The following is a 26,812-nucleotide window of genomic DNA, read 5'->3' on the forward strand; positions in this document are numbered from 1 at the left end:
CTGGAAGGCTTCGCCTGTCAGCTGCTGGAGTTTCACACCTGGGCTGTCGCCTTGAAGAATCGAGGAAAGCGTTGTCTCCGCTTTTTTTTTTTTTTTTTTGCGGGGATTCACTAGATAATCGCACATTTCGCGGTCCACCTCTCTCATTCATTTCACTCACACGTTCACTCATTAGTTGAACACCAGCTAACTGTACTCCAGGAACCGAGCCGGGGAGTGAAGAGTAGGTTCGGAGACCTCGCAGGCCCATAGTACCACGGCACTCTGCTGCTTTGTGCTGAAGAGTGACAGGGGGACGCCTCGTCATCCTCTTTGTGCCCCACTTAGCCTCCATCCAGTTAACCAGCGGAGAAATGTTTACTCAGCCCGTACGAGGTGCACTGCAGAGGTCCCCATTCCCAAATGCTGGGGGCAGCAGAAAAGGAGGCAGTAACTTTAAATGACCAAGGACTTCAGAGGTCGCTTTTTTTTTGACAAAGAAGGAAACTGAAGCCCAGGGAAATAGCTGAAAGGGCTTATTTAAGGTCACAGCTACCTAGAGAGAATCAAGAGGCTAGAACCCAAGTATTCTCTCAGTCCTGTACTACTTCCCCCCTATTTCACCCATTCGCCTAGATTCTGGCAAAGGTGAGAAGGTGGCAGTTTTCAGGACTTACACCTTCAAGCAAAAATCTGAACAAAATACTCTCCGAGACAGGCTTATAGGAAATCTGGCCACCAGTTAAGTTTATTCGTTCTTGTAAACATATAATACATGTTCAGTTCAGTTCAGCTCAGTCGCTCAGTCGTGCCCGACTCTTTGCAACCCCATGAATCACAGCACGCCAGGCCTCCCTGTCCATCACCAACTCCCGGAGTTCACTCAGAGCCGCGTCCATCGAGTCAGTGATGCCATCCAGCCATCTCATCCTCGGTCGTCCCCTTCTCCTCCTGCCCCCAATCCCTCCCAGCATCAGAGTCTTCTCTAATGAGTCAACTCCACATGAGGTGGCCAAAGTACTGGAGTTTCAGCTTTAGCATCATTCCTTCCAAAGAAATCCCAGGGTTGATCTCCTTAAGAATGCATGAACATAATGCAAGTCAAGTCCCTTGTTCCTCAGGCATTCAATTCTCTTCCCCTAACAACTGTTACCTGATTCCAGAGATAGTCTGAGTATATGGTGAAGCATATAAATGTCAGGTTTTTAATATAGACAAATACATTCCTATGCCTCTTAGTCATAGTAAGTTCATATTTCCCAGAAGTGCCCCCCCCCCATTGCCTTTTTTAAAGGGAACATATCCTCCTCAGCCTGGGTTCTCTACTATCCATTTCTTTCCATCAGGACTGCATGATCTATCATTTCTCCATCTGCCCTTCTCTCAGAATACATCCTAGGGACCAATAGATTGCACAGAAGAGATTTCTTGCCAGGGATATTGATCATAATCTTTCTAATTTGGCTGTCAGATGCAGGGGCCTCTGGGCAAGTTTTTGCATTTCATGTTCCTTTTCCTAGAGAATCCTAGCAGCTGACTGGATATCTGACATCAGCGATATAAAATAAAACTCGCCTCAAGGTCAAAGACTCATCATCCTTGCTGGATGATTCACCATGCCTGATGAATGAGTTATTTTTTCGCTGAAAGCAAAAACTTATGCTCCAAAAGAAACACATGGAACAGAAGCATTCCTACTCTCACCAATAGCACACTTTCCCTGCGATGCTAAGAATGCAAAGCATATAAAAGCAAAAGCGATTTGGGGCCAATCCATATTTTTTTCTTTAAGGTTAATCCTTTCAAGATGGTTGTAGCTTAACATTCAGTTGAAAGAAATAATAGCAATCCCTGTATACTTTACACAGTTCCCCAGTGGTTTGTTGTTGTTGTTCAGTCGCTCAGCCGTGTCCCACTCTTTGCAACCCCATACACTGCAGCACTCCAGGCTTCCTTGTCCTTCACCATCTTCTGGAACTTGCTAAAATTCATGTCCATCAGTCAGTGATGCCATCCAACCAGCTCATCCTCTCTTGTCCCCTTCTCCTCCTGCCTTCAATCTTTCCCAACATCAGGGTCTTTTCCAATGAGTCAGCTCTTCACATCAGGTGGCCAAATCACTGGAGCTTCAGCATCAGTCCTTCCAATGAATATTCAGGACTGATTTCCTTTAGGATGGACTGGTTGGATCTCCTTGCAGTCCAAGGGCCTCTCAAGAGTCTTCTCCAACACCACAGTTCAAAAGCATCAGTTCTTCAGTGCTCAGCCTTCTTTATGCTCCAACTCTCATAACCATACATGACTACTGGAAAAACCATAGCTTTGACTAGACAGACCTTTGTTGGCAAAGTAATGTCTCTTGCTTTGTAATACTCTGTATAGTTTGGTCATAGCTTTCCTTCCAAAGAGCAAGTGTCTTTTAATTTCATGGCTGCAGTCACCATCTACAGTAATTTTGGAGCCCAAGCAAACAAAGTCTGCCACTGTTTCCATTATTTCCCTATTTGCCATGAGTGATGGGACAGATGCCATGATCTTAGTTTTTTCAATGCTGAGTTTTAAGCTAGCTTTTCACTCTCTTTTAACTTCATCAAGAGGCTCTTTAATTCTTCTTCACTTTCTGCCATAAGGTTGGTGTCATCTGCATATTTGAGGTTATTGATATTTCTCCTGGCAATCTTGATTCCAGCTTGTGCTTCATCCAGCCCAGCATTTCTCATAGTGTACTCTGCATATAAGTTAAAGAAGTCTGGTGGCTCAGAAGGTAAAGCATCTTGCCTACAATGCGGGAGACCTGGTTTGATCCCTGGGTCGGGAAGACCCTCTGGAAAAGGAAATGGCAACCCACTCCAGTACTCTTGCCTGGAAAATTCCATGGACAGAGGAGCATGGTGGGCTACAGTCCACGGGGTCGCAAAGAGTCGGACATGACTGAGCGACTTCACTTTCACTTTCAAGCAGGGTGACAGCATACAGCCTTAATGTACTTCTTTCCCAATTTTGAACCAGTCTTGTTCCTTGCCCCAATGGTACCATATCACAACCATGATGTTGACATTGATATGTTCAATGAACAAAACATTTCTTCCTGATATGAATGCCTTTTATTTCCTTTTCTTGCCTTATAGTGTGAGCTACCAATCCTGGCACTTCATTTAATAGCAGGCATCCTTTCTTTCCTAAATCATTCATTAAGTCTTTTACCAGTAAGTATAATATTGACTGTAGATTTTTTGTAGGTGCTCTTCCCAATTTAATGAAGTTCTCTATTTCTATTTTTCCTGAGAGTCTTTACCAAGAATAAATGCTTTTTTCAAAGGCTTTTTCTGCTTAAATGCTATGTGATTTTTTTTTCTTTTAGGCTGTTAACATGATGCATTACCTTGACTGATTTTTCAAATACTGAACCAGCCTGCATCCCTAGAGTAAACTTCATTTGGACATGGTGTATAAGTACTTTTATACATTGCTGCACTCTCTTTGCTAATATTTGCTTAAGAATTTGTGTATATTTTCTTGATGGCTAATGATTGAGCATCTTCTTATGTGCTTACAGGTCATTTGTGTAACTTTTTGGAGAAATGTCTATCCAGATACCTTGTCCATTTTTTAATTGGATTATTTGTCTTTTTATTATCAAATGCAATCATCATTTTTATATTCTAGATTACAAGTCATTATCAGATATATTATTTGCAAAACCTTTACCTATTGTCTTTTCATTTTCCTGATTATAATCTTTGAAACAAAATTTTTAATTTTGGTATCATTTATCTTTTTTATTCACTTATTGCTATGTTTTTGGTGTTGTATCTAAGAAATCACTGCATAATCCAAGGTCATGAAGATTTACATGTATATTTTCATATAAAATTTGTATAGTTTTAGCTCTTACATTTACTTGAAATGACCCATTTCAAGATAATTTTTTATATGGGGACCAACTGCATTATTTTGCATGTGAACATCTAGTTGTCTTAGCATCATTTATTGAAAGGAAATTTTTCAATAAATTTCTTTTCATTATTGAAATGAATATTCTTTCCCCATTGAGTTATCTTGGTGAAAATAAACTGCCATGCACCAGGAACTAATATCAGTTGTATGTCAGTTATACTTCAAAAACAAACTAAAAGAAAAAGAAATCTGATTTGTGTTTACCAGACGTGGGGAGCAGAGGGTGTGGGGAATTGCATGAAGGCAGTCAAAGGTACAAACTTCCAGTTACAAGATAAGTACTAAGGGGAAATGTACAATATGATTAAAATCATTAACATTACTGTAAATTTTATATAAAAGGTAACAGTAAATCCTGTGTTTTCATCACAAGGAAAAAATTTTTTTTCTTTTTTTCTGGGCTGGGGTGGGTCATCCCTGCAGCGCTCAGGCTTTCTCTAGTTGCAGAACACAGGCTTAGTTGCCCTGTGGCATGTGGGATCTTAGTTCCCCAACCAGGGATTGAATCTATGCCCCCTGCATTGGAAGGTGGATTTTTAACCAGGCAATTCCCCCCAAATTTTTTCTGTTTCTTCAATTTTTTTTTTTGTTTCTTCAATTTTGTACCTGTATGAGATGATGGATGTTCACTAAACTTACTACGGTCATGATTCCAAAATGTAAGTCAAATCATTATGCTTTATACTGTAAACTTACACAGTGTTATATGTCAATTATATCACAAAATTGGAAGTAAAATAATAAAAGAAAATTCGTCACCAATGAAAGTATGGATCTATTTTTGAAATCTTAATTTATTTCATTCATTTATATATCTAATCCTATGCCAGTAACAGTGTCTTGATTAGTGTAGTTCTGTAGTAAGTTCTGAAGTAAGACATCTATAGTGGTTTTGAGTATATAGCTTTTATAAATTTTAGTTGTTTTTTAATTGTTTCTCTAGTTATTACATTATTTATGCATACCTTATCACAATCTACTGGTACTGCCATTTACCAGTCTAGTGAAGTATAAAAAACTTACTTTTTATATTCCTTTTTTTCTCTGGGAGATCTAGTTGTCTTAAATATTTCCTCTATGTACATTTATAGCTGCATTAATCAGTATTATGATTTTTGCATCAACCATCAAACGTAATTTAGAAAATTCAGGAAAAGGAAAATCTCTTGTACTTACTTACCTGTAGTTTTGCTTACCGTATCTTTCCATCCTGATGAGATTCATTCATTTATTTTCTGTTTGGAGAACTTCTAGTCATTCTTTTACAGTGTATCTGCTGGCAACAAATTCTCTTAGTTTTCTCTCACTGGAGAACATCTTTATTTCCCATTTGCCCCTGAAACATTATTTTCACAGGGTATAGAATTCTGGACTGATAATTCTTTTCTTTCAGCACTTGAAATCTGTTTGCCACTTCCTTCTGGCATCCATGGTTTTTGATGATAAATCTGCTGTCCTTCAAATTGTTTCCCCTTAAAAGTAGGGTGTCATTTTCTCTGGCTGTTTTTAAATTTTTTGTTTTCAGTTTTCATAATTATGTAGACTTCTTTGTTATCCTGATTGTTATTCAGCTTCTTGAAAATGTGTGTTGATGTCTCTTGCAAGCCCTTGGGAAGTTTTCAACCATTATTTGTTGCAGTACCTTTTTTGGCTCTCTCCTTTTTTCCCCTCCTAGAAGTCTGATAACTTGAATATTAGATTTTTCAGGAACTCACAGGTCCTTAAAATTCAGTTTTTTTTTTTTTTAAGACTATTTCCTGTTGTTCAGATTGGGTATTTTTTATTGTTCTGTCTCCAAGTTCTCTGATTATTTCTGATTACTGTTTCTTGTTGAGACTATTCATGAAATTTTTACTTATTTGGAGGTTCCAAAATTTCCATTTGGTTCTTTATATCTTTTTGCTCACTACAGCATTTTCATTATACATGCTCTAAAATCTTTGTCTAATAATTCCAGGAGCGCTATCAGCTTACTGTTGACAGGTATTAATTGCATTTGAAATACAGTTTGAGATCTTCCTTGATCTTGGTACAATAAGTGATCTTAGATAGAAATCTGGATAGTTTCATATTATGTTCTGAGATTCTGAATCTTATTTAAATGCTCTGTTCTGCTAACTTATCCTTGCAATACAGAAGTGGTGAGGTACTCTCTTGTTACTATCAGGTAGAAACAGAAGTCCAGGTTGCCCAGTTAGCCTCCCTGGACACCCAAGGAAAGAGTTCCTCATTGCTGCTGGGCTAAAGTGAAAGTTCTGGCTCTTCAGCAAGCTTCAGCTAATACTTCTCTAGCTGGGAAGTGGCGGAGTGCCTTGTTACTGCTCCCCACAGCCTCATCACCACTGGACATTGATAAAAGTCCTTAAAAGTTCTGACTCAGTGTCTTCTGACATCTCAGTCAAGAGGGGGAAATGCCCTGTTACTGCCAGATGGGAATGATAATCCAAGGTCTTTTCTCACCATCCTGGTAGGACTTTGGGGCACTTCATTGTAACCTCACAAGGGTGGAAATCTAACTCCCCACTTGGTCTTTGTGGCATGGGTTGGGTAGGGTGAGTTTCTGTGGTGTCTGGCTGGAATAGAGTAGTTATTGTCTAAAAGTTTTCTGACTTGCTAAGCTACCTCTTTTCTGTTTGTTTGGCTACAGGAAGCAGACTTTTCATGGAGTGTCTTTCTGTCTGTTACCCATTGGAGTTTCCTGGTTCCAACTCCTTCAGCTCGTCTGGCACCTTCGAGGCAAACAGAAAATCCAGAGAGCTCATTATGTTGTTCTTTGGGTCACAATTCCCTAGCAGGTCAGCCTTCTTCTCTCCGCCTTTCAGAGTTTCCTATGCTTGTCTGTTTAATTTTTTGGCTGCACTGGGTCTTTGTTGTAGCACATGGGCTCTTCACTGCAGCAGGCAGGCTTTTCCTAGCTGTGGTGTGGGGGGACTCCTCTAGTTGTGAGTACAGGCTCTAGAGTATGCAGGCTGAGTAGCTGTAGCCCAAGGGCTCACTAGTTAGGGTGCGTGGGCTTAGGTGTTCTGCAGCATGTGGGATTTTAGTTTACTAAACAGCCATCGAACCCACATCCCCTACATTGGAAGGCAGATTCTTAACCACTGGACCACCAGGGAAGTCTCTCTTATGCTTGCTTTTTATGTATATAATGTGCAGGGTTTTAGTTGTACTCAGTAGGAATAGAGAAATGTACACCTATTCTATATTTCTGGAAGCAGAAGTCCATTTTTTTTTAATTTTTAATTTTGAAATAATTATAGATTTACAGGAAGTCATTAAGATAATACAGAGAAGCCCCATGTACACTTCACCAACTTTCCTACAATGGTTGTATCTTACACAACTGCAGTTCAATATAAAACCCCGGAAACTGATACTGCAGATGCATGTGTATAACTCTGTCATTCATGATATGTAGCCTTGTGTGACCACTACCGCAGCAAAGATACAGGATTATTTCACCACCACAAAGCTCTCCCTCATGATACCCCTTCACAGTCATTCTCGGCTGCCCCATCTCCACTCCTAACACAGTCCCTAACCCTTTGCAACTACTGATTTGTTCTTCATCTCAATAATTTTTGTTATTTATACAGATGGAATCATGCAGTAGATGCCCCTTTGAGACTGGCTTTTTTCACTCAGCATACTGCCCCTTGAGATACATCCAAACTGTTCTATCAAAGTTCATTCATTTTTATTGCTGAGCCATATTCTACAACCCATACATTTTTAAAACACCTAGGTAATCACTGTATTTCAGAGAGAGTAGCTTTCTTCATCTGCCTGGCAGGATAGCTACATCTCTAAATTCATGATTGGGGATCTTCCCTGGTGGTGGTCCAGTGGCTAAGAATTTGTCTTGCAATGCAAGGAATACAGGGTCGATCCCAGGTCAGGGAACTAACATCCCACATGCCTAAGCCTATGTGGTCTGGAGCCTGTGCACAACTACTGAGCCTGTGCACTGCAACTAGTGAGTATGTGCACCACATGAGAGATCCCACATGCTGCCAACTAAGACCTGATGCAGCCAAATAAACAAATGTATTTAAATATTTTTTAAAAATTAATTCATGGTTAGCGAGTCCCCTGGTGGTCTAGTAGTTAGGATTAGCTCTTTCACTGCTGTGGCCTGGGTTCATTCCTTGTTCGGGAAACTTGAAATCTCATAAGCCATGCAGTGCAGTTAAAAAAAAAAAAAAATCACTCATTTGTACATAGTGTGCTTTGTATGGGACAAAAAGGACAGACACAATGGCCAAAGAAAAATAACACTATACAAGCAAGGAAAAGTAGTTTTATAGAAAACTCAAGAACAAAAGGGTTGAATAGCAAAGAGCTGGTATCACTGTCTATAAAGATTCTTGAGAGTAGTTTCTAGTTTGTGGTAGTTATAACTTTTAAAAACAAGTTGAGGTGTGACTGACATAGAACACATATTATTCAAAGTATATAATTTTTAAACTTTTGACACACATATACACCTGTAACTGGAGAAGGAAATGGCAACCCACTCCAGTAGGCTTGCCTGGGAAATCCCATGGACAGAGGAGCCTGGCGGACTACAGTCCAAGGGTTCACAAGAGTCAGACGTGACTTAGTGACTAAACAACAACATGAAAACCCCCGAGTTCCCAAAGATTAACTTTTATACTCAGCATCTGCATAGACTTAACTTAAAATACCTGGTTGCCTTATGACCATCAGAATTCTTTCATGCCCACCTGTCTTTAGTTTGCTTCCTGATAGCTGTGGCTTGCCTCAGCAATTCCCAACTTACTGTGACTTAGAACATGATTTCAGTGGGCTAATTTTACTTTATTAAAATTTAATGGGGGTAAATAGCATACTTACTTAATACATCATTGGGCTTCCCTTGTGACTCAGCTGGTAGAGAATCCACCTGCAATGCAGGAGACCTGGGTTCGATCCCTGGGTTGGGAAGATCCCCTGGAGAAGGAAAAGGCTACCCACTGGGGCCTTTTGAGAATGGCCTGGAGAATTCCATGCACTGTATAGTCCATGCGGTCACAAAGAGTTGGACATGACTGAGTGACTTTCACTATACACCTGTAAAGTCATTACCACAATCAAGATAATAAAATGTTCATCACTGTCAACAGTTTAGCTGTTTGCTGCTGTTGCTCCAAAATAAGCAGACTTTGCTTCAGGGTCTCAGTACTTATTGGAAAGCCTGTGCCCTAAACATCTGCACAGCCTTCTACCAACCACCACTCCCTTCATGTCTTTCCCACAGACCTATCCCTTGCCTGCCATTCCCCATGCCCCTTACTGATGCCCCTTTTTCTTCATGGCACATACCACCTAACATTGGTATTTTTGTTTATTGTCTGACTCCCCCTTTAGAACATAAGCTCCAAAAGAGGACAAATTTTCTTTTACCATTGTGTTCCCACCACTGACAAGAGTGTCCAAACTCAGAGCAATATTAGAGTGGCACACCCTAGGCAGGCTTTTCTAGCAGGAGTGCCATTTTTGTAGGGGTGTGGGGAGGGAGACTGTGCTGCAAAGTGTGACATGTGGGATCTTAGCTTCCTGACCAGGGATCAAACCTGCACCCCTTGTACTGGAAACACAAGAGTCTTAACCACTGGACTGCTAGGGAAGTCGCCTAAGCCCATCAGTACTACTTTCCTCTGATAGGCTCTTTTTTATCAGTCAGGTGGGTTCAGCTGCATGTGACAGAAAACTCAAGATAATGCGTGACTTCAATATTTACTTCTCTTTGACATAAAAGAAGTCTAACGTAGGCAGAACATGGCAGCTCTTCAATCATTTAGGGACCTATGCTCCTTTTACCCAGAGAAGGCGATGGCAGCCCACTCCAGTATTCTTGCCTGGAAAATCCCATGGACGGAGGAGCCTGGAAGGCTGCAGTGGGGAGGGAGACTGTCCTAAGGGTCGGACACGACTGAGCTACTTCACTTTCACTTTTCACTTTCATGCATTGGAGAAGGAAATGGCAACCCACTCCAGTGTTCTTGCCTGGAGAATCCCAGGGATGGGGGAGCCTGGTGGGCTGCTGTCTATGGGGTCGCACAGAGTCGGACACGACTGAAGTGACTTAGCAGCAGCAGCAGCAGCAGCTCCTTTTACCTTGCTAATACCATCTTTAGTAGCCAATTCATGGTCCAAGATATTGCCTGCATTTTAAGCAAACATCATATATCCACATTCCTGTCAGCAGAAAAGGACAGAAAAAAAGACATGTTCTCTCTTGCCACATGGCCTCACCTAGTTACAAGCTACGGGGAATGTACTACTCATTGCAGACGGCCATGCATCCAGGTAAAAATTCGATGTTCTCTTGTTAAGGACAGTAGGAGGTACCAGGGTGAGCAATCAGTAATGTCTAACTGCTACCCTAGGCTCTACTGTTTTTCTTCTTTTTGACCTCTTTACATGCTTCTCTCTCCAGCAGAGGCCTGAGACTTAAAGAGGGTGAAGAGGAGAGAAATACAGCATTTGAATATAGAGGTAAAATTCTTTGTCCTTTTACTTCTATATTCTTTCATCAACCATCCCTTAAAAGTGGATGTGATGTACAGGCAAAGAGGAGGGCAGGATGAAGAGACTTGTTTCTAACGGTCACTGTGAAAGCTAAGTACTTGTAGAGGGCTTTGAGATCTTGGCCTTTTGTGCTGAGTTCAAAGTCTCATCATTAGATAAGGACATAAGTCATCTTATGGGCTTTTCTTAACTGACAGCCAGGGAAAGATACTTACTCAAAAGGAAGAAGTATGGAGAAACTGGACAATCACCTGATAGATGATCAAAATTACTATCATCAACCAGGGGGGAGGCCTATGTGCCTGCCTACAGATTCATGATATCCCAGGACAACTGAGGATGTGCACCCAAATGCAATCATAAGGAAACATCAGGCAAACCCAAAGTAAGGCGTGAGGAATATTCAACAAAAGATGGTGAGATAAACAAAAGATGGTCATAAAAGACAAAGAGAGGTTGAGGAACCGTTCTACATTAAAAGGAGACTAAAGAGATGTGACCCAAAAAAAGTACAGCAAAGGGGGAAAAAATACAAGGACAAATATGAAACATGGTTGGTAGATTAAATTATTGAATCAAGGTTGATAACTAAAACCACAGTGTGTTAAGAGAATATATTTATTCCTAGGAAATACACACTTAAGTATTTATGGTAAAGGGCATGATATAAACAATTTACTCTCCAATGGTTCCAAATAAAAGAGAAAGAGAGCAGAGGGCAAATAATAAAGTGAATGAGGTGAAACGCTAACAGCTAACAAAAGGTGATGGGTGATACTGGTCAAAGGATATATTAATGTTGCTTGTGTAGTTCAACTTTTCTGTGTGAAATCTACCACCCTGACCCTTAAGGATTTCCCAAGTGGATCAGTGGTAAAGAATCGGCAGGAGACAAGGATTCGATCCCTGGGTCTGGAGGACTCACTGGAGGAAGAAATGGCAACCCACTCCGCTGTTCTTGCCTGGAGAATCCCACGGACAGAGGAGCCTGGTGGGTTACAGTCTGTGGGGTCGCAAAGAATGGGACACCACTGAGTAACTGAGCACACACCCTGACCCTTAAAGAGCAACAACAATAAACAACATACAGTTTATTTTATTCCTGCACTTGTCTGGTGAACTATTCTAGATGCTGTATTTGATCCCGTGCCAGAAAGACTAACCTTTATGTTTTTCATTAGGAAAGAAAGAAACGTCTTCATTTAGTCAATGTTTATTAAGGTTTTCATGTAAACAATATACCAGGCAAGTCTTTGGGACACTTCTGTCATGGAAATCTAAGGTCAGCCAGGCTTTTTCCTTCTGTTCACCTAATGAAAGAAACCATCTGACTGAAGTTATGTAAATGGAACACACACTTAATCACCACTGGACTTTTTCCATACAGGATGACCAAGTTAGCCTGCAGCTCTATGCAAGGATCCCATTTCTCATGCAGCCTGAAATTCAGGGGCCTGGCATGCTGACAAGCCATTAAAGCCAGACAGCAGACCATGACGACAGCTTGGACTTTAACTGCCCTCCTCATAGCTTTGGATCTGCCCATAGAGAAGGAAGCAAGTATGTTACCCCACATTGACTCTAATTTCTTCAGTTGATATCTAGAAGATTCTGGTCTGCACTTACACAGATGCTCCCATCACAGCTGACTCATATTTTAGAATTAAAACCAGATGTCTAAAGGCATAAAGCAATAGCACCAAGTTTAAGCCTTTTACAAAGGAAACATGTGATAATCATTCATTATAATAATAGTTTGCCCTAGGAGTTAATAAAATTTTTAAAAACCTTCTTTAGAATTATTTATTCCCACTTTGGTTCACTGTTAAAACTTCTAAGTTATCATATTATTTTCCTGAAACTTTGTAGAACACTTATTTCAAAGACTCTATAGAAATGTTTCTAGAGTAGATATTCAACCCTAAAAACATACTGTGGAAAAATCTTCCTTTTAGGAAAACCTGGGTTGTTCCTAGTATCTGAGGCTATTTTTAAAAACCTAAGTAGATACCTGTGGGCTTCCTGTGTATCCACAGGCTCTTTACCCTGCGCCTGACAGAGCCATCCAAACCACAAACTTGCTAAGTCACATATAAGCTCAACTGGCAGGGTTTTCCCTAATAAATCCTTAAGTCTACAGAATATTTTAAAAACAAATGTAGGCTATAAAAGACACACAAACTACCAATTTCTGAGACTTAAGTCCTCCTTAAAAAGATGTGACAATAAAAAAAACTAAAAAGCAACAAGTAGTCCTGGCAAAGGCTCAGACTAAGAAGCTGACTTAGCTTCTATGGAGGCTGAGCATAAAGACCATCTCGCTGTAAGAATCTAATCTCTTTCTAATCTCGTCTACCCAGATATGGTGGTTTATTTGCCTAAATTAGCTTTTTTTCAAAATATTCACAAGTTTCTAGGAAAAAAGCAATCAACCCGTCATTTAAATTTCTAGCACAAATCTTTTAAAAATTATAAACACACACACATATATACAGCTATATTCTTGAGTATAATAGATCCTAAGACAGAGCTTGCCAAACCCACTGAATAATCAAAATTTCTTAGGGAACTTTCTCAAAACACAAATTTCCAAAGCCCAAACCAGATATGTAGAATCAAAATCTGGGATCTTTTTTTAATCTTTATTGAATTTGTTACAATATTTCTTGTCTTATGTTTTGATTTTTTGGCCGCAAGGCATGTGGATCTTAGCTCCCCAACCAGGGATTCAACCTGCGCCCCTGCACTGGAAGGGAAAGTCCACTGGGCCACCAGGGAAGTCCCCAAATCTGGACTCTTTACTTTGGGAAAGGAAAGGTCTTCCATAATTCTGATCACCAGCCAGTTTGTAAACTGTTGGTTTAGGGCACCCTCTGCCATAGCATCACATTTAACAATAACCTCAGAGGGCAAAGGTGGATTGTTTTGTTTTTTTCAATAGAGAATGATTCAAAATCCAACAGATACAGAAAAGCGGCAAACCTTTCTCATTCATCCCTGCCCCCTAGCCATTCTTTTACTTTTTACAGTCAACCAGTATTTCCAGTTGCTGAACTGTCCTTCCAGGGATCCTTTAGGCACACACAGGCATATACAGGTATTTCCTTCACGAAAGGACAGCAGCAAACAAGACATTGTTATGTGAACAAACCAAGATTCGGGACAACGTGTATCTTGGAAATCTTTGCCCGTCAGTTCAGAACTTCCGTATGCTGTTTCAACATGCAAGGTATGTGCCACAATGTGGATGTAATGTCTTTGATTAGTCCCCTTTCATCAGACACCTATGTGATTTCCAGTTTTTTGCTATAATCTTGCACACATGTCATTTCATACACATCTATCTATAGGCTAAATCTGTTCCCTGGACTTGGAAATGCTAAGTCAAAGGACATAAGCACTGTAATTCTGAGTGATACTGCCAAACTGCCCTCCCCAGAGGTTATAATAATGTTTACTCCCACCTGTAATATGAAACAGGAGTTTAGATTTTACACCAAGCTGAACAGTGGCAATGGCTTACTTTCTAGATGGATCCCTGAAAATATCCTCCTTTTATAGCCTGGTGACATAACAAATGACGTTCTCAAGATACCTTTCTTCACCATGAAAATCTGCCTAATTTTTCTATTACTAATAGAGAATTTTCTATATGAAGCCCAAGAAAAAGAGCTCAGTGAAAGGAGAAGCTGAGGTTAAGGCAATTCTTGCCAAGCTGACATGCACTCTCTGTGAAACCTTTTTCCCTACTTCAGCATAAAAGAAGTTTATGCTTCTTTTCAATTAAAATTGTCCACTTACTACACAAAGTATTACTAACGTGAAAAATTAACCAGGTGCTCTTTATTATTTTAATCGACAAAAGCTCTACAAGTGTTGGATTTACCAGTTTTTGCACAAGCAAACTTTACCCACTCTACAGCTAAGGGAAAACAAGGTCAGGCAGAGGGTATCCTGAAGGGAGAATGAGCTAGAGAAAGACAACAGGAATCTCTGTTTTAATACAAAAAGAATACAGAAGGGAGGAAAAAAGGGACCACATTTTTAACTAAAAGAGTTGACAATTTTATTTTCACATTTCACAATACAAATGAAAATTGTTTTTCCTGTCCCACTACTTCCCTCCAAAACTACTCTCTCTGATAGGAAGGGGGAACAAGTTTTCCTTGTCATGCTGTTAGAAAACACCCCAAGTCACAGCACCATGATCTCCTGGTGAAGTACAAGTAATACAAAACTGATACAAAGAGGCTCCCCAATCTCCTTATCTGTCTGGTCGGGTCATTCCTGGCCGGGTGGGGACCATCATGGGACGGGCAGGAGGTCTCATCATTGGGGGCCCAGGCATCATTGGCATGTGGCCTCCCATAGGCGGCCTCATTCCAGGAGCTGCAGGCAAAACAAAAAAGAAAAAAAGAGAGTCAAAAATACTACTTAGGAGAGCTTGATGGGACTTCATTTAAAGACAAAAAAGTAGCCCCCCCCTGCAAAATGCTGGAAAAAAGACATACTTGACAGAAGAAATGCAACAAATCCATCACATCTGTAAATTACTTAGACATTCTCAAACAAAAAACAGAAAGGTCAACACAAGAACCATATGGGAATCATGATCTAATGATAGTAAGGGGGAAACTATTAATAGATTGTTTTCCAGAAATCACCAGGGACCAGTTCCCTAAATTGACCTTTTTTCTCACTCAGGGAAATTCACAGCTAAGTCACATGTTACTCAGTCAGCTCTTTTAATCACTTCTATGCACCATATAACCAGGAGCTAGCTCATGAATGTACACAGGCACAGAGGACAATCTTACCACTAAGCGTTTGTTCGGAGCTGTAGGAAAGGTGAGCAGGAGGCCCATGCTGAGAACCTGTTAGTAACCATACTTAGCTCAAGTCAAGAAAAATAATAGGCAATAACGTGATTTATAACAATTAGCACACACACACAATCTGATTTTTCTAATGCATTTCAAAAACTATAAATGAATTTTTTTTTAAGTGTCCCATCAGTATAATACCAGCCAAATAAATGAGCCAGGGAAGGGAGGGCAAGCAGACAGGTGAGGGTTGGGGAAGAATACAGGCAGCTTCATGGGACTGGTAATGTTCCACTTTCTCAGCTGGGTGTTGGGTTCACGATATTAATTATATTATTATGCCTCATAATTTAACTTTTTAAATATCAGATTTTACCTAATTATTTAATTTTAACTAAATCATTTTGATTTTAATGGTTCAAGAGAAAACTATATTTAAAGTTGAATATAGCCTTATCACAAAAAGCAAAACACAAATATATGCAAAAACACAAAATCCAACAGGTACAAAATTTAAGATAAATTTCAGCAGAAACAGAAAATATTAAAATTCTAAATATCTTATTAAAACTCCCTCCATCACATAACCTGTATTCAGTGTTTTCTTACAGGGAACTGATCGACAAAGACTAAAAATGAGGCCCCTGAAAACTTGTTTTCTTTGGTCTCCACAGTGCATTAACCCTTAATCAGTTGTCAGCACTGGCAACTAGTATGTCTCGTAACTAACAAGTATTCGTTTTTACATCTTTTTATTATGGAAATGTTCAAGCATACACAAGCAGAGTAAAAAGAATATAATGAACATCCATGTACCCATCAACCAGCTTCAACAATTATCCACCCGTGGTGAACTTTATCTTATCCCCACCCATTCTTACCCCTGCCAACTCCGCAACTACTCAATTATTTTTAATGAAATCCCATAACTTTATTATTTTATCCTGGCTAAAAATAACAACAAAATACTCAGGCAAACTGGCAACACCAAGCCTGTATTCTCAAATGTCAAGCACACACTGACAGTGAGTTCTAGAAGATTTCGTTACGTGAGTCAAAGTGCTTCCCAATTCACATCCCTAACCCCTCTAGGAATCTGAATTTGTGACCTCAATTTAAGAATGTAAAAGACATCTGAATCACTTAGACTGTGTTCTGGATTTACAAGCCAGTACGGCAGGAATTTTATCTAAACTTTCCCCCGCTAAATGACACCCACATCAAGCATACTGATTGTTTCTGACCAGGAGGTTACTATATTGTCTTATCAGTTGGGGGTATAGGCTTCTTATGTCAGTTATATGTACTCTAATTATTTATTCTGCAAACCAATGAAATATGAACTCAGAAAAAGAACTGTTTCTGTAAATACTACGCTGATTACTAAAAAAGACTCAGGCAAATCATCCCCCCAATGTACTCACAAATTTGGTAGGCGAGAAGATCATAAAAAATAGGAACTAAACTGCCTCACAAGGTCTCTAACCACTTCAAAGAAAAATGAAACTAAAGTTGGTAAAGGATGCATTATGAGTGTGGCTTACCGGTTTATGCAAGAAACATATGGTGTTCCAGTCAGTAAATTCATTCTCAAAGCAAAGGCCCTGACTGCGTATCAGAAAACTACAAACCAATGTACATTTATGTTTATGTTAAAATCAAATGTTTGAGGTACAAGTTTTTTTTTCCCCTTCTGAATAAAAAACTACCAGGCCTAAGACCTTTTTCATAAATACTAATTAACCCAGTTAACCTGAAAGATTAAATTAGCAATAGGGGGGTAGTTCTGCTCCAAACCAAAACTGAGGAAGGCAGCAGCCTCAGTATGCATCCACTCTTCTCCTCATTATAAACAGCCAAAAGCTAGGAAGGGCAAAGGGAACAGGAGGTCAGAGGAGAAGAAAAACAGAGGTAGGCTTATCTTCCTTTCAGTTGCACAAGGTCTTTGGATACCATCCAATTACACTGATAAACCAAGTACTTTTTTTTACTATTATAGATTCACCAAATATAATTTGTTGCAGTACATTTAGACAACTAATTAAGAATTCTATTTAAATCGAAAGCTAGACCACAATGGAGCATCCAAGAAGGAAAGAGACCCAAACTTACCAGGTCCCACTGGCATCATCCCAGGAGGAGGGGGACCCATCATCGGCATCATGGGAGGGCCCCCCATGTGAGGTGCAGGCATCATCCCAGGGCGAGGAGGACCCGCTGAAATAAAAAATGGGCCTCAGATTGAGATATTCTTGTATATTAACAATTTCTTTTTAATGAAACAGGGCTTCATGACCTGGCCCAAATTCTGCAATAATTCTGTAACTTTTTATGATTTGTTTTATAATAGTAGATCAACAAAAATCAGCTGGCTACAAAACTTTAATTACTTTATGACTAAAAACAAGCCTGCCCAGACAGAAGTGTAAAGTGAAGATAAATTCCCCAAGTTAAATTCCAACAGTTTTAAGTTTTAAACTCTACCCTCTGTTAAAAAAAAAAAGGATGATCTTAAGCTACAAGTATCTAATTTCAATTTCAGGTCTTTTTTTTTTTTTAAATCAAAACCTATGTTTAAGAGAGTCTTTGGAACTATGATAATGTATATACAGAGATATTCCTGACAGAATCTTTTACAACAGCAACAATCTGAAACAACTTACATATCCAACAATAAGTAAACAGTGAGGTTACTTATGTACATTCATACCACTGCCTATTCTACTATTAAAAATAACGGAGTTGCGCGCCAGCCAGTCGGGACAGACTAGGGAAGAGAGATAACCTTAAGCTGCTGTGAGCCTGATCAGATCCCAGGATGGCAAGATTCCAAGAAGGACTGGTAGGTCACTAGTGGTCTAGCCTACTTCTCTCTGTTTATATCCATGATTACTTACAGGACTGATTTTAGGTCTCTGAGTTCAATTTCAATCTGAACCCTTACAGGAAGGACAAAGAACTTAGGCCTAGTTATTCTATCTCCACCTGTCTGTTCTGCAGAAACAATAAATCTTCCCAAACAGAAGAGTCCTTTGACCCACTCCTAACTATGCAATTTTTGTCTTTCTCAAGGTATATATATTGGTGTTAGATGGGTTACAAATTTGGGAGAGAGACTGAGGAGTCTATCAGCTGTTTCAGTCCTCCAGTGTTGCATTCATAGCAGTAAACAATTTAATACCTTAGCAATACCTCTTTATACATCAGCTCATTATCACGGGTACATTCGGAGCTATCCATTGTCTCTCTCTCAGACCCACTTGAGACCTAGTAATAGTGCAATAAGAATGTACCTCTAAAGATATTTCACAAATTATACCACTGAAGCTGTCATCTATTACTGTCTATATATTCACCGATGCAACGGACATGAACTTGGGCAAACTCCGGGAAATGGTGAGGGACAGGGAAGCCTGGCTTGCTGCAGTCCACGGGGTAATAAAGGGTCGGACATGACTGGGTGACTCAACAACAACATTCATCTAATGAGCATTTGAAAGCCTACTATGAGATAATCTAACAAAATCAAGGATAATCGTCCCAGTTACACCTATTAAGGTAAAAACTTTATAAACTTACGGAGACTGGGGGGAGGTGGGATCATTGCCCCTGCAGGAGGAGGAGCAGAGAATGGAGTAGGAGGTATCTTTCCTTGTTGAAATGCAGCAGCTTTGGAGAGAGTAAGCAAAAACAACAGTGAATAAGAATTCAACAACCCATTTAATTACTAAAATAACCACTTTCTTTTCAATCTTTAATGGTCTCATTATTTCACTCTAAAAATCTTTCATCTAACATTACAACACCATGGTCAAAATCAACTTTAAGTACTCACCAGCTAAAAGTGCAATTAACTGGTTTACTGATCTGGGTTTTTTAACCAAGTTTTATTTCACAGCATTCCTATGGCTAAATAACTATGAGAGACTAGTTAACTATGAGTGACCTCCCACCTATAAATGTTTTACCGAAGAGCAGCAGTCATCTTTAATCTGCAGATGTAGTTTATACTCAATTTAAGCTGCTCAGTTTTATTTGAAAAATGTACGACAAGTGCCCAGAGGCCAGGCTTTGTAAAATTTCAGTCCTTCCTATATATGCTTTCCTGCATCAAAACAATACACCATTTTGGTTTACCAGTTTTGAAATTAATGCACTGAGCTAAGAGATGTTAAAGAAACAAAGATTTCAAATTCAAAGCCAAGAGCCTGCTCTGAAGGAGATTATGATTTTTAAAAAATGTCAATACAACTACAGTTTAATAACACGTGCAAATGAAAACAAAAGAAACTGAAGACTGTTTATATTTGTCTTGGGAAAACAGTCATAAATAAACACTAAAATACACATGCATAAAGTCAATTCCTGAATATGCCTTTCTCAAGTCAGTGCAGTCTGCAGCCCACACACTCCCCCATTCCACTCTACCCTCACTAGTGCAAAGGAGGTCAAATCACTCAAGGACATCACTGATAATTCAGGAACATCAGATGCAGAAAATGACCCAGAGTAGAGATTTATGAATAGCTATTCACAAGCCCCCTAAGAGCCTGTTCTCCCTAAGGGTTCATATCCCCCAATAAAGGCTTTTCCAGTTGGGACACCTCCCACATCCTGCGCAGGGCAGCTTGCAAAAACTCGAGAGGGAGTGGCAGTGCCCCTGGCTCAGCAGTGGACTCAACACAGCCGTGAGCATCAAGTCCATCCCAAGGGCTCACTTCTCCGCCTCTAAGTTTTCCATCAAAAACATTTACTCATCCTTACATTTTTTTCCCATATGAGATAATTTCTGAGATGTGCCCCTTAACAACCTAGGAGGGGGAAGGAAGTAGATGAAGGTATCTGGTGGCTCTCAACAAGAGGCAATTTTGTCCCTGTACGGACACCAGGCAGTGCATGGAGATATTAGGAGCTACAGGCACCTAGTGGGTACAGGTCAGAGTTGCTGCTCAACAGCCTATAGCACAGGAACTGCCCCTGACAAAGAATTATCAGGCCCCAAATATCAACAGTGCTAAGTTAGAGAACTTTGGTATAAACAAGACAATGCTGCAGCTGAAAGATACATGCATGGCAGTCACAGGAGGTTCTTTCTTTAAAGTTCTCCTCCTTCTGAGCTTAAAATTTTTCATGACAGTCTTAAAAAAAAAAAAAGATCAAAGTCCACACTTGCCTGCCAGCAGTGGGTACAATGAACAATTAGAAAAGGCCATGTTTCCGAAACATTAGGATGATCAAACATAAAAATACAGTATCTCTGACTGCCAGTGCTTTGCACCTTACCACCCCAAACAACAAAAATGTTCCTAATTAAATGAGTATAACATGTACCACCAGAGTCCAAAACATATCCAGACTATTCTGTCATATCAGTTACTTCCTTTGTGACCAGTTATCTTTGTCAGGACAGGAAGAATAAGTCTCTCAAACTCTTCAAAGAGATCTACAAACTCACCTCTACCTTTTCCTACTGTAACAGGAAAATAAATCTAAAAATTACGAATCACAATAAAGGAGGTTATAAATTTCCTACAAAATCTGGTCCACATCAACAGAAACATTAGACAACTCATTCTTCTCTACCCAACTTCCTAGTCTAACCAATATCTGATTGCTCTAACCTCAAAAATTAATGTTTTCCTATGTCCCCAAGAAACCAATGACTTTCCACTTCTTTCATTCAGCACATCAGAATGATCCTATTTATCATTCAGAATGAGCTGCTTCTCTGAAAAACAACAGAGACAGAGGGACGAGAAAGAATGGGACCATTCTACCCCACCAGAACAGGCGAATGCAACGTACTTGTTTTGTCAATCAGGCTCTGAGCCTGCTCTTCCATCCATTTCTGATAGTAGTCTTTCACGTTCTCTTTGTGCTTCCTACCACTGCAGTGTGTCTTTCTCACAGATGGCTGTAAAACAAAAAGGTAGTTATCAGTTAAAGAAACAAATAATCCAAAACCAGAAATCTTCTGAAGTGTTACCTTTTTGTAGGTAGCCTCACTACCTTTAGCAGCTTTAGCTGGGTGTCAAAGCATCACTAAAAACATTTTCCAGCGATGTACTGTGGTAATTTACCTACTGTATTTATTATCTAAACCAGGGGTCAGAAAACTATGGCCCATGGGCCAGCCACCTGATTTTGTGGAAAAGAAGTACTGAAACACAACGGTGTTCGTTTGTTCATGGATAGTCTACGTCTTCTCTCTGTAACAGCAGAGTTGAGTAACTGCAGCAAAGACTGTATGGCCCACAAACCTAAAATAATTACAATCTGGCATGTGAAGGAAGTTTGCAATCCACTGATCTAAAACACAGTATCATGTTAGTGCCCTTTCTTAGGTTATTCTATGGAAAAACAATATAGCTTACATACACTTAAATAATAGTTTACGGAAATATGGTCTTTTAAAGGACCATAGATCTAGAATATAGACTATGTGAATCCCTCGCAGACCTTTAGCTCATATAACAGTTTTATTGAGATAAAACTGACATAAGATAAACTTCACACACTTAACGTTTTGTCTTAACATTTATTTAACTTTTACTACATGCCAGACATCATGCTACGTACTTTACAAGTAGTGCCTCAGTCTCCATAAGACCACATGTGCACAATACAGCGAAATACTAATCAGAAAAGAATGAATTGCTGATATATGCAATACAGACAAATCTCAAAACCATGCTGAGCAAAAGAAATCAAACATACAGAGTATATAAGCCTCCATTCATATAAAGTTTAAAATCAGTAATAATGATCTTTAGTCATAAAAGCCAGATCAGTCAGGGTCGGGGTGCACAGGGACTCACTACAAAAAAGCACAGGAGAACCTTCTGGAGTGACAGAAATGTTCTACGTCTTGATGCAAGCTGTAATCACCTGACAAATCATCAAATTGGGCACTTAAAATATATGCATTTAACTGAATATACGTAATTCAATAAAACTGACTTTAAAAATCACAAGGTTATCATCTTCTATTTATGCCTAAAGATGTGTCTCAAACACATGGTAAGTAGCAAACCAAGGCCTGGAATCCAGATCGCATTCAGATGCACCTCATGACTGCCTTCCTCCCTCTTACCTCTCTTCACATGACTGCTTCAGCCATAGCAGATATGACCACTGTCACGGGAGCAGAAGCTGTGTGTGCCTCAGAACCTGGTGTACATCTCACAATATTAATACCATTCCCTGTCTCCCAGTCACAGCTTACACTAATACCACAATGATGCCTTAAGCCTAATAACAAAATCATGCCTAAGAACCAGCAAAAAGTTAGAGCACTGAATCTCCTATATATTTCAAAGTCCACCACAGGGACTGCTTCAGTCACCGTGGAAACTTATTTTCACAAGGTAGCTTGTTAGAAAAACAGTATTATAGGGATTCCTGATATGGCTTATAAAGAGACATTTATTATAAAGAGAGACTTTTCCAGTCTCTGAATTCTAGCATTAGCAACCAGAGTGAGTATATGACAAAATACCACTGGAAAAGGGTACAAATAGAAAGGCATAGCCTCCCACACAAACTTCAGAAAATTATGACAAAGGGTTTGACTTAGAGAGGGGGTTAGGGACACAAAGACAAAACAAAAAAGAGCTCTGTAGGCAAGCTACTACTAATGCCAAATGACTGAGAGGTCTCCTCCAATGTGTAATAATATAATATTTACAACTACTATTTCTTTAGGAGGAAGAAATACATATTCCATAAATCTCTTAATGCTGAATTATAGCTGACTATATGTTAGAATTCCTAATGAAGTGACAACAGAGAAATCAGTTAACTTCTTGCAGCTACTATTCATGATGACATCATGACTGAATTCTGGTTTAATCAGGTCTCTGATTAAAAAAGTTGAGAGCTGCAGTTCTCAAGGTGTGGCTCACAGACACCATTCAAAGTGCAAGACAGATGAGTGAGTTTTAAGTTAAAACCACTTGACATGGTTTAGATTCCACACTGCAACTATGTGTTGAAATTTTGGTGGTAATACAATATTAAAGAATATCCACAAATGTCTCAAAATGATATTAAAGTACTTCTAGATCCTACATACATATGAGGTTGGATTCTTCATATACTTCAACCAAAACAAGATGCGACAGATTTAGATTTAAAGTAGAAGACAATTAAGTCAGGTGTTACAGAAGAGTCCAAAAAGTTCATGCCATTTTTCACACTAAATTTTTTGTTTTGGAAAATAGCTATTTTCACTTTAAAGTGTTATTTCTGTTATCAACCGTAAATGAATTAATATTTTTAAGTAACTTCAAATACAGAAAATTTTAATGGAGAAAAATCATTTAACCTACCATCCAGTAATTTCTAAGCATGTAAAGGGACTGTGAAACAAAAAACTTGAGAGCTGCTGGCATAGAAGCTTTGGAGTCAGACTGCTTAGCTCATCTTCCACCTCTACACAACTTAATGGTTTTGTATGCTGGGAGGGATTGGGGGCAGGAGGAGAAGGGGACGACAGAGGATGAGATGGCTGGATGGCATCACTGACTCAATGGACGTGAATCTGAGTGAACTCCGGGAGTTGGTGATGGACAGGGAGGCCTTGCGTGCTGCGGTTCATGGGGTCGCAAAGAGTAGGACACGACTGAGCGAGTGAACTGAACTGAACATCCAGTTATTTATCCACGCTACCTCAGTTTCCCTCTCTGTAAAATGCGAGATAATACTAACTTCATAGGATTATCATGAGCATTAAGCAAAATGATACTGTAAAGCATTTGGAACACTGACACAATAGACAATCTAGTTGTTGTTGTTGTTATCTGTTAATTATTTTTTAATCAAAATACTCTCCTCAAAATGTAGGCATTTCTTTCCAATTTAGTCAAACACTTGAGAGCCTTGATACAAATAAATATTAGAACCTCAGGACATTTTCCTAGAGTTTTTACTTGTCACAGACTTTTTTCTTCATCTTTAAACTTGCTAAAGCTTTTATTATTTGGGGTCTCCACTGAAAACACTGACTGATGGAAGATTAACTTTGAATTATAAATACAGTTACAGGAAGGGTGGAAAAACAAATACCCCAAGTAGTTTCAAGCAGTAGCCTTCAAACCTTAGCAAGATGAAAAGCAGAAATTACAAAATTTTTAAAAAATCTTATTTATTACATACAAGGCTTTGCTTAGGTTTCCTTTTATTAAAAAAAAAAAAGTAACAGTTTTATTGAGCTATAATTCACAGGCCATACAATTTACAAATAAATTTAAAGTTACAAAATAATGGCTTTGATATTTCCCTTGAGTTGTACAATTATCTATTTTATACATAGTAGTTTAAAACTCTTAATATCTTATCCTTATCTTGCCTCTCCCCACTTCTCTCTCCTTACTGGTAACCACTAGTTTTTCTCTATATCAGTGAGTCTGTTTGTTTTGTTATATACATCCGTTTTGCTTTATTTTTTTGGTTCCACGTATAAGTGATAACAGAGAGTATGTTTCTTTGACAACATTATTTCACTAAGCATAATACTCTCTAAGTCCATCCACGTTGTTGCAAATGGCAGGCATACGGTTTTTTGAAAATGAAAAGAACCACTACTTACAGAATCATGGGTGAGGTACGTGTCGCAGTAATCACAATAAAATCTGGAAAGAGGGGGGTAGAGAAAAAAAGAGAAGATGCCAACCAGTTAATAGATGCCCATCCGAGCTGCTAGTCACTAACGCTGAAATATAAAATAAAGTAAAAGACGTATTCACGATATGAAGATATCAAACAAAACGTCCTGACACAAGTCAAGCTTTTTGGCTACCTCTGCGGATTCCACCTCCGCCCTCGAAAAGGAGTAACGAGAAATCCGGGTCGTCCTTCCTTCCCCTGACCCGCTCGCTCCCCCAGAGTCTACCGGAGCCAGAACCCGCTCTGCGTTCTCTCGCAGGGAGACAATTAGTAACCGTGTCCGCGAACACCCAAGTACAGGCCCCCACTCACTTAGGCATGTTGCTCCACAGGCCGTTGGCAACTCCGTTCCGCGCCGCCTGGAAGTGACGCGCTCAGTCAGCGCCGACGCAGCGGAAGTGACGAGTCAAACGCAACTTCAGAAATCCAATCCCAGTCATCCAATCCTCCAGCTGCGTTGCGCAGGCGGTAACCGCGTCGTGGGCGGGGCGAGGGGGCGGGGCTTGTCCTGCTTGTCTCCTCACCTAGATGAGGGCGGAAAGGGGGAGTACTGAGAGTCCCGGCGAGGTTCTGTAGTCGGTCTCGAAGCCGACATTCTCTATCCTCCCGGAAGTATGTTCACCCTCGTATAAATGCTGAGAAGACAGCCGTGAACAAAACAGGCAAAGATCCTTGCCCTCGTGGAGTTGATATTCGAGTTGGGGAAGACCATAAAGTTAGTAGGTGGTGGGTGAGATGGGGCCAAGTTGCAATACAATAAGGGAGGAAGGGAATGAAGCATGGAAGAACCCAATTTGGAATAAGAGAGAAAGCTTCCTGACAAAATGACAACTGAGAAATGATAGGTTTCTTAAAACAAGAAACCCAGGCGGAAGCTGGTTTACATACCGTCTCTTTGTGAGCTCATTAACCCCAGTTTCAAATCCGGTCGCTGCTTCTTAGCTATGCTGCATATGCATATAAGTATACTTTCTGAACCTCAATTTCCTCACCTGCAAAATATGGATAATAGTTCTTACTTGTGGAGTCAGGATGAATTAGATGTGGAAATGTTTGTACAGAATTCACTACAATGTGCATACTAAGCCCTCCACTAATTAGTTATCTTTACATAGGAGGAAACTATTAGAAGTCACTTATCCAGTGTTGCAACTCTTTTAGAAATTGTCTAGCAGGTTTTTCTGGTATGCACTGGAAAACCAAAAAAAAAAAGTCCCTTGTCCAGGGAATTCTCTGGTGGCCTAGTGGTTAGGATTCTGGGCTTTCATTACCATGGCCCAGGTTCAATTCCTGGTAGGAGAACTGAGCCAAGTATCTGGCAAGAAAAAAAAAAAAAAAGCTTGTCCATAGGTATAACCTGTTATAATAAGGCAAAACTTTCTGCCTGGTGTATCAGACTCCAAAATGACCTGACCCTTCTTTCAGAAAAGGGAAATAGTGTTAGGAACTGGAAGGAGCTGTTGCTTCTTTTGCTCCATATTCATCAATGGTGCAGTTGCAACTAAAATAATAATTGGTCCTTTATTTGAAAGTTGACTAAAAAAAAAAAAAAAAAATGAAAGTTGACTATGTCCTAGGTGCTTTTGTTGACTGAAAAAAAAAAAAAGCACAGCCTTAAAGTTGAGAGTTATGTTTAATTTATTGGACAAAACTGAGAGCTTAAACCCAGAAGATAGCCTCTGAGGGACTGCTTGGAACAGGTAAGAGAGGAGCCAGAATATAAAGGAGTTTTGCAAAGAAAAAAAATCAAAAGTAATTAAAGAAAACCAGACATCTCAGGTTAATGAATTCATCACTTTTCTATGTATGGGAAGAGGCAAGAGTCTGGACATACTGAAATTATTCCTCTGATA

The 26,812-nt window shown here is 39.6% G+C and overlaps 1 protein-coding gene and 1 non-coding gene across 2 annotated transcripts; one reads left to right on the forward strand and one right to left on the reverse strand.

The window, feature by feature from the left end:
- Positions 1–14,291: 14,291 nt before the first annotated feature.
- SNRPC (small nuclear ribonucleoprotein polypeptide C) lies at positions 14,292–25,361 on the reverse strand. The gene is made up of 6 exons (XM_040249067.1): positions 25,272–25,361; positions 24,883–24,925; positions 21,099–21,207; positions 18,873–18,962; positions 17,406–17,510; positions 14,292–14,859 (listed from the first exon to the last, which is right to left on the reverse strand). Exons 1-6 carry the CDS (start codon positions 25,277–25,279, stop codon positions 14,735–14,737), a joined length of 480 nt encoding a protein of 159 aa, XP_040105001.1. The 5' UTR covers positions 25,280–25,361; the 3' UTR covers positions 14,292–14,734.
- Positions 25,362–26,100: 739 nt separating this feature from the next.
- LOC120870627 lies at positions 26,101–26,163 on the forward strand. The gene has a single exon (XR_005722831.1). It is a non-coding gene; the product is annotated as a U7 small nuclear RNA (small nuclear RNA).
- The last annotated feature ends 649 nt before the right edge of the window (positions 26,164–26,812 follow it).

Source organism: Oryx dammah, unplaced genomic scaffold (assembly GCF_014754425.2).
Source record: "Oryx dammah isolate SB20612 unplaced genomic scaffold, SCBI_Odam_1.1 HiC_scaffold_11, whole genome shotgun sequence".
NCBI lineage: Eukaryota > Metazoa > Chordata > Mammalia > Artiodactyla > Bovidae > Oryx > Oryx dammah.

What these genes read in the sequence shown, in the direction of transcription:
- SNRPC (XM_040249067.1), bottom strand. An exon ending in GAGCCTGATTGACAAAACAA is followed by an intron (nt 18,963 to 21,098) that starts GTACGTTGCATT and finishes CTCTCTCCAAAG; the next exon opens with CTGCTGCATTTCAACAAGGA. An exon ending in CCCACCTCCCCCCAGTCTCC is followed by an intron (nt 17,511 to 18,872) that starts GTAAGTTTATAA and finishes TTTTTATTTCAG; the next exon opens with CGGGTCCTCCTCGCCCTGGG.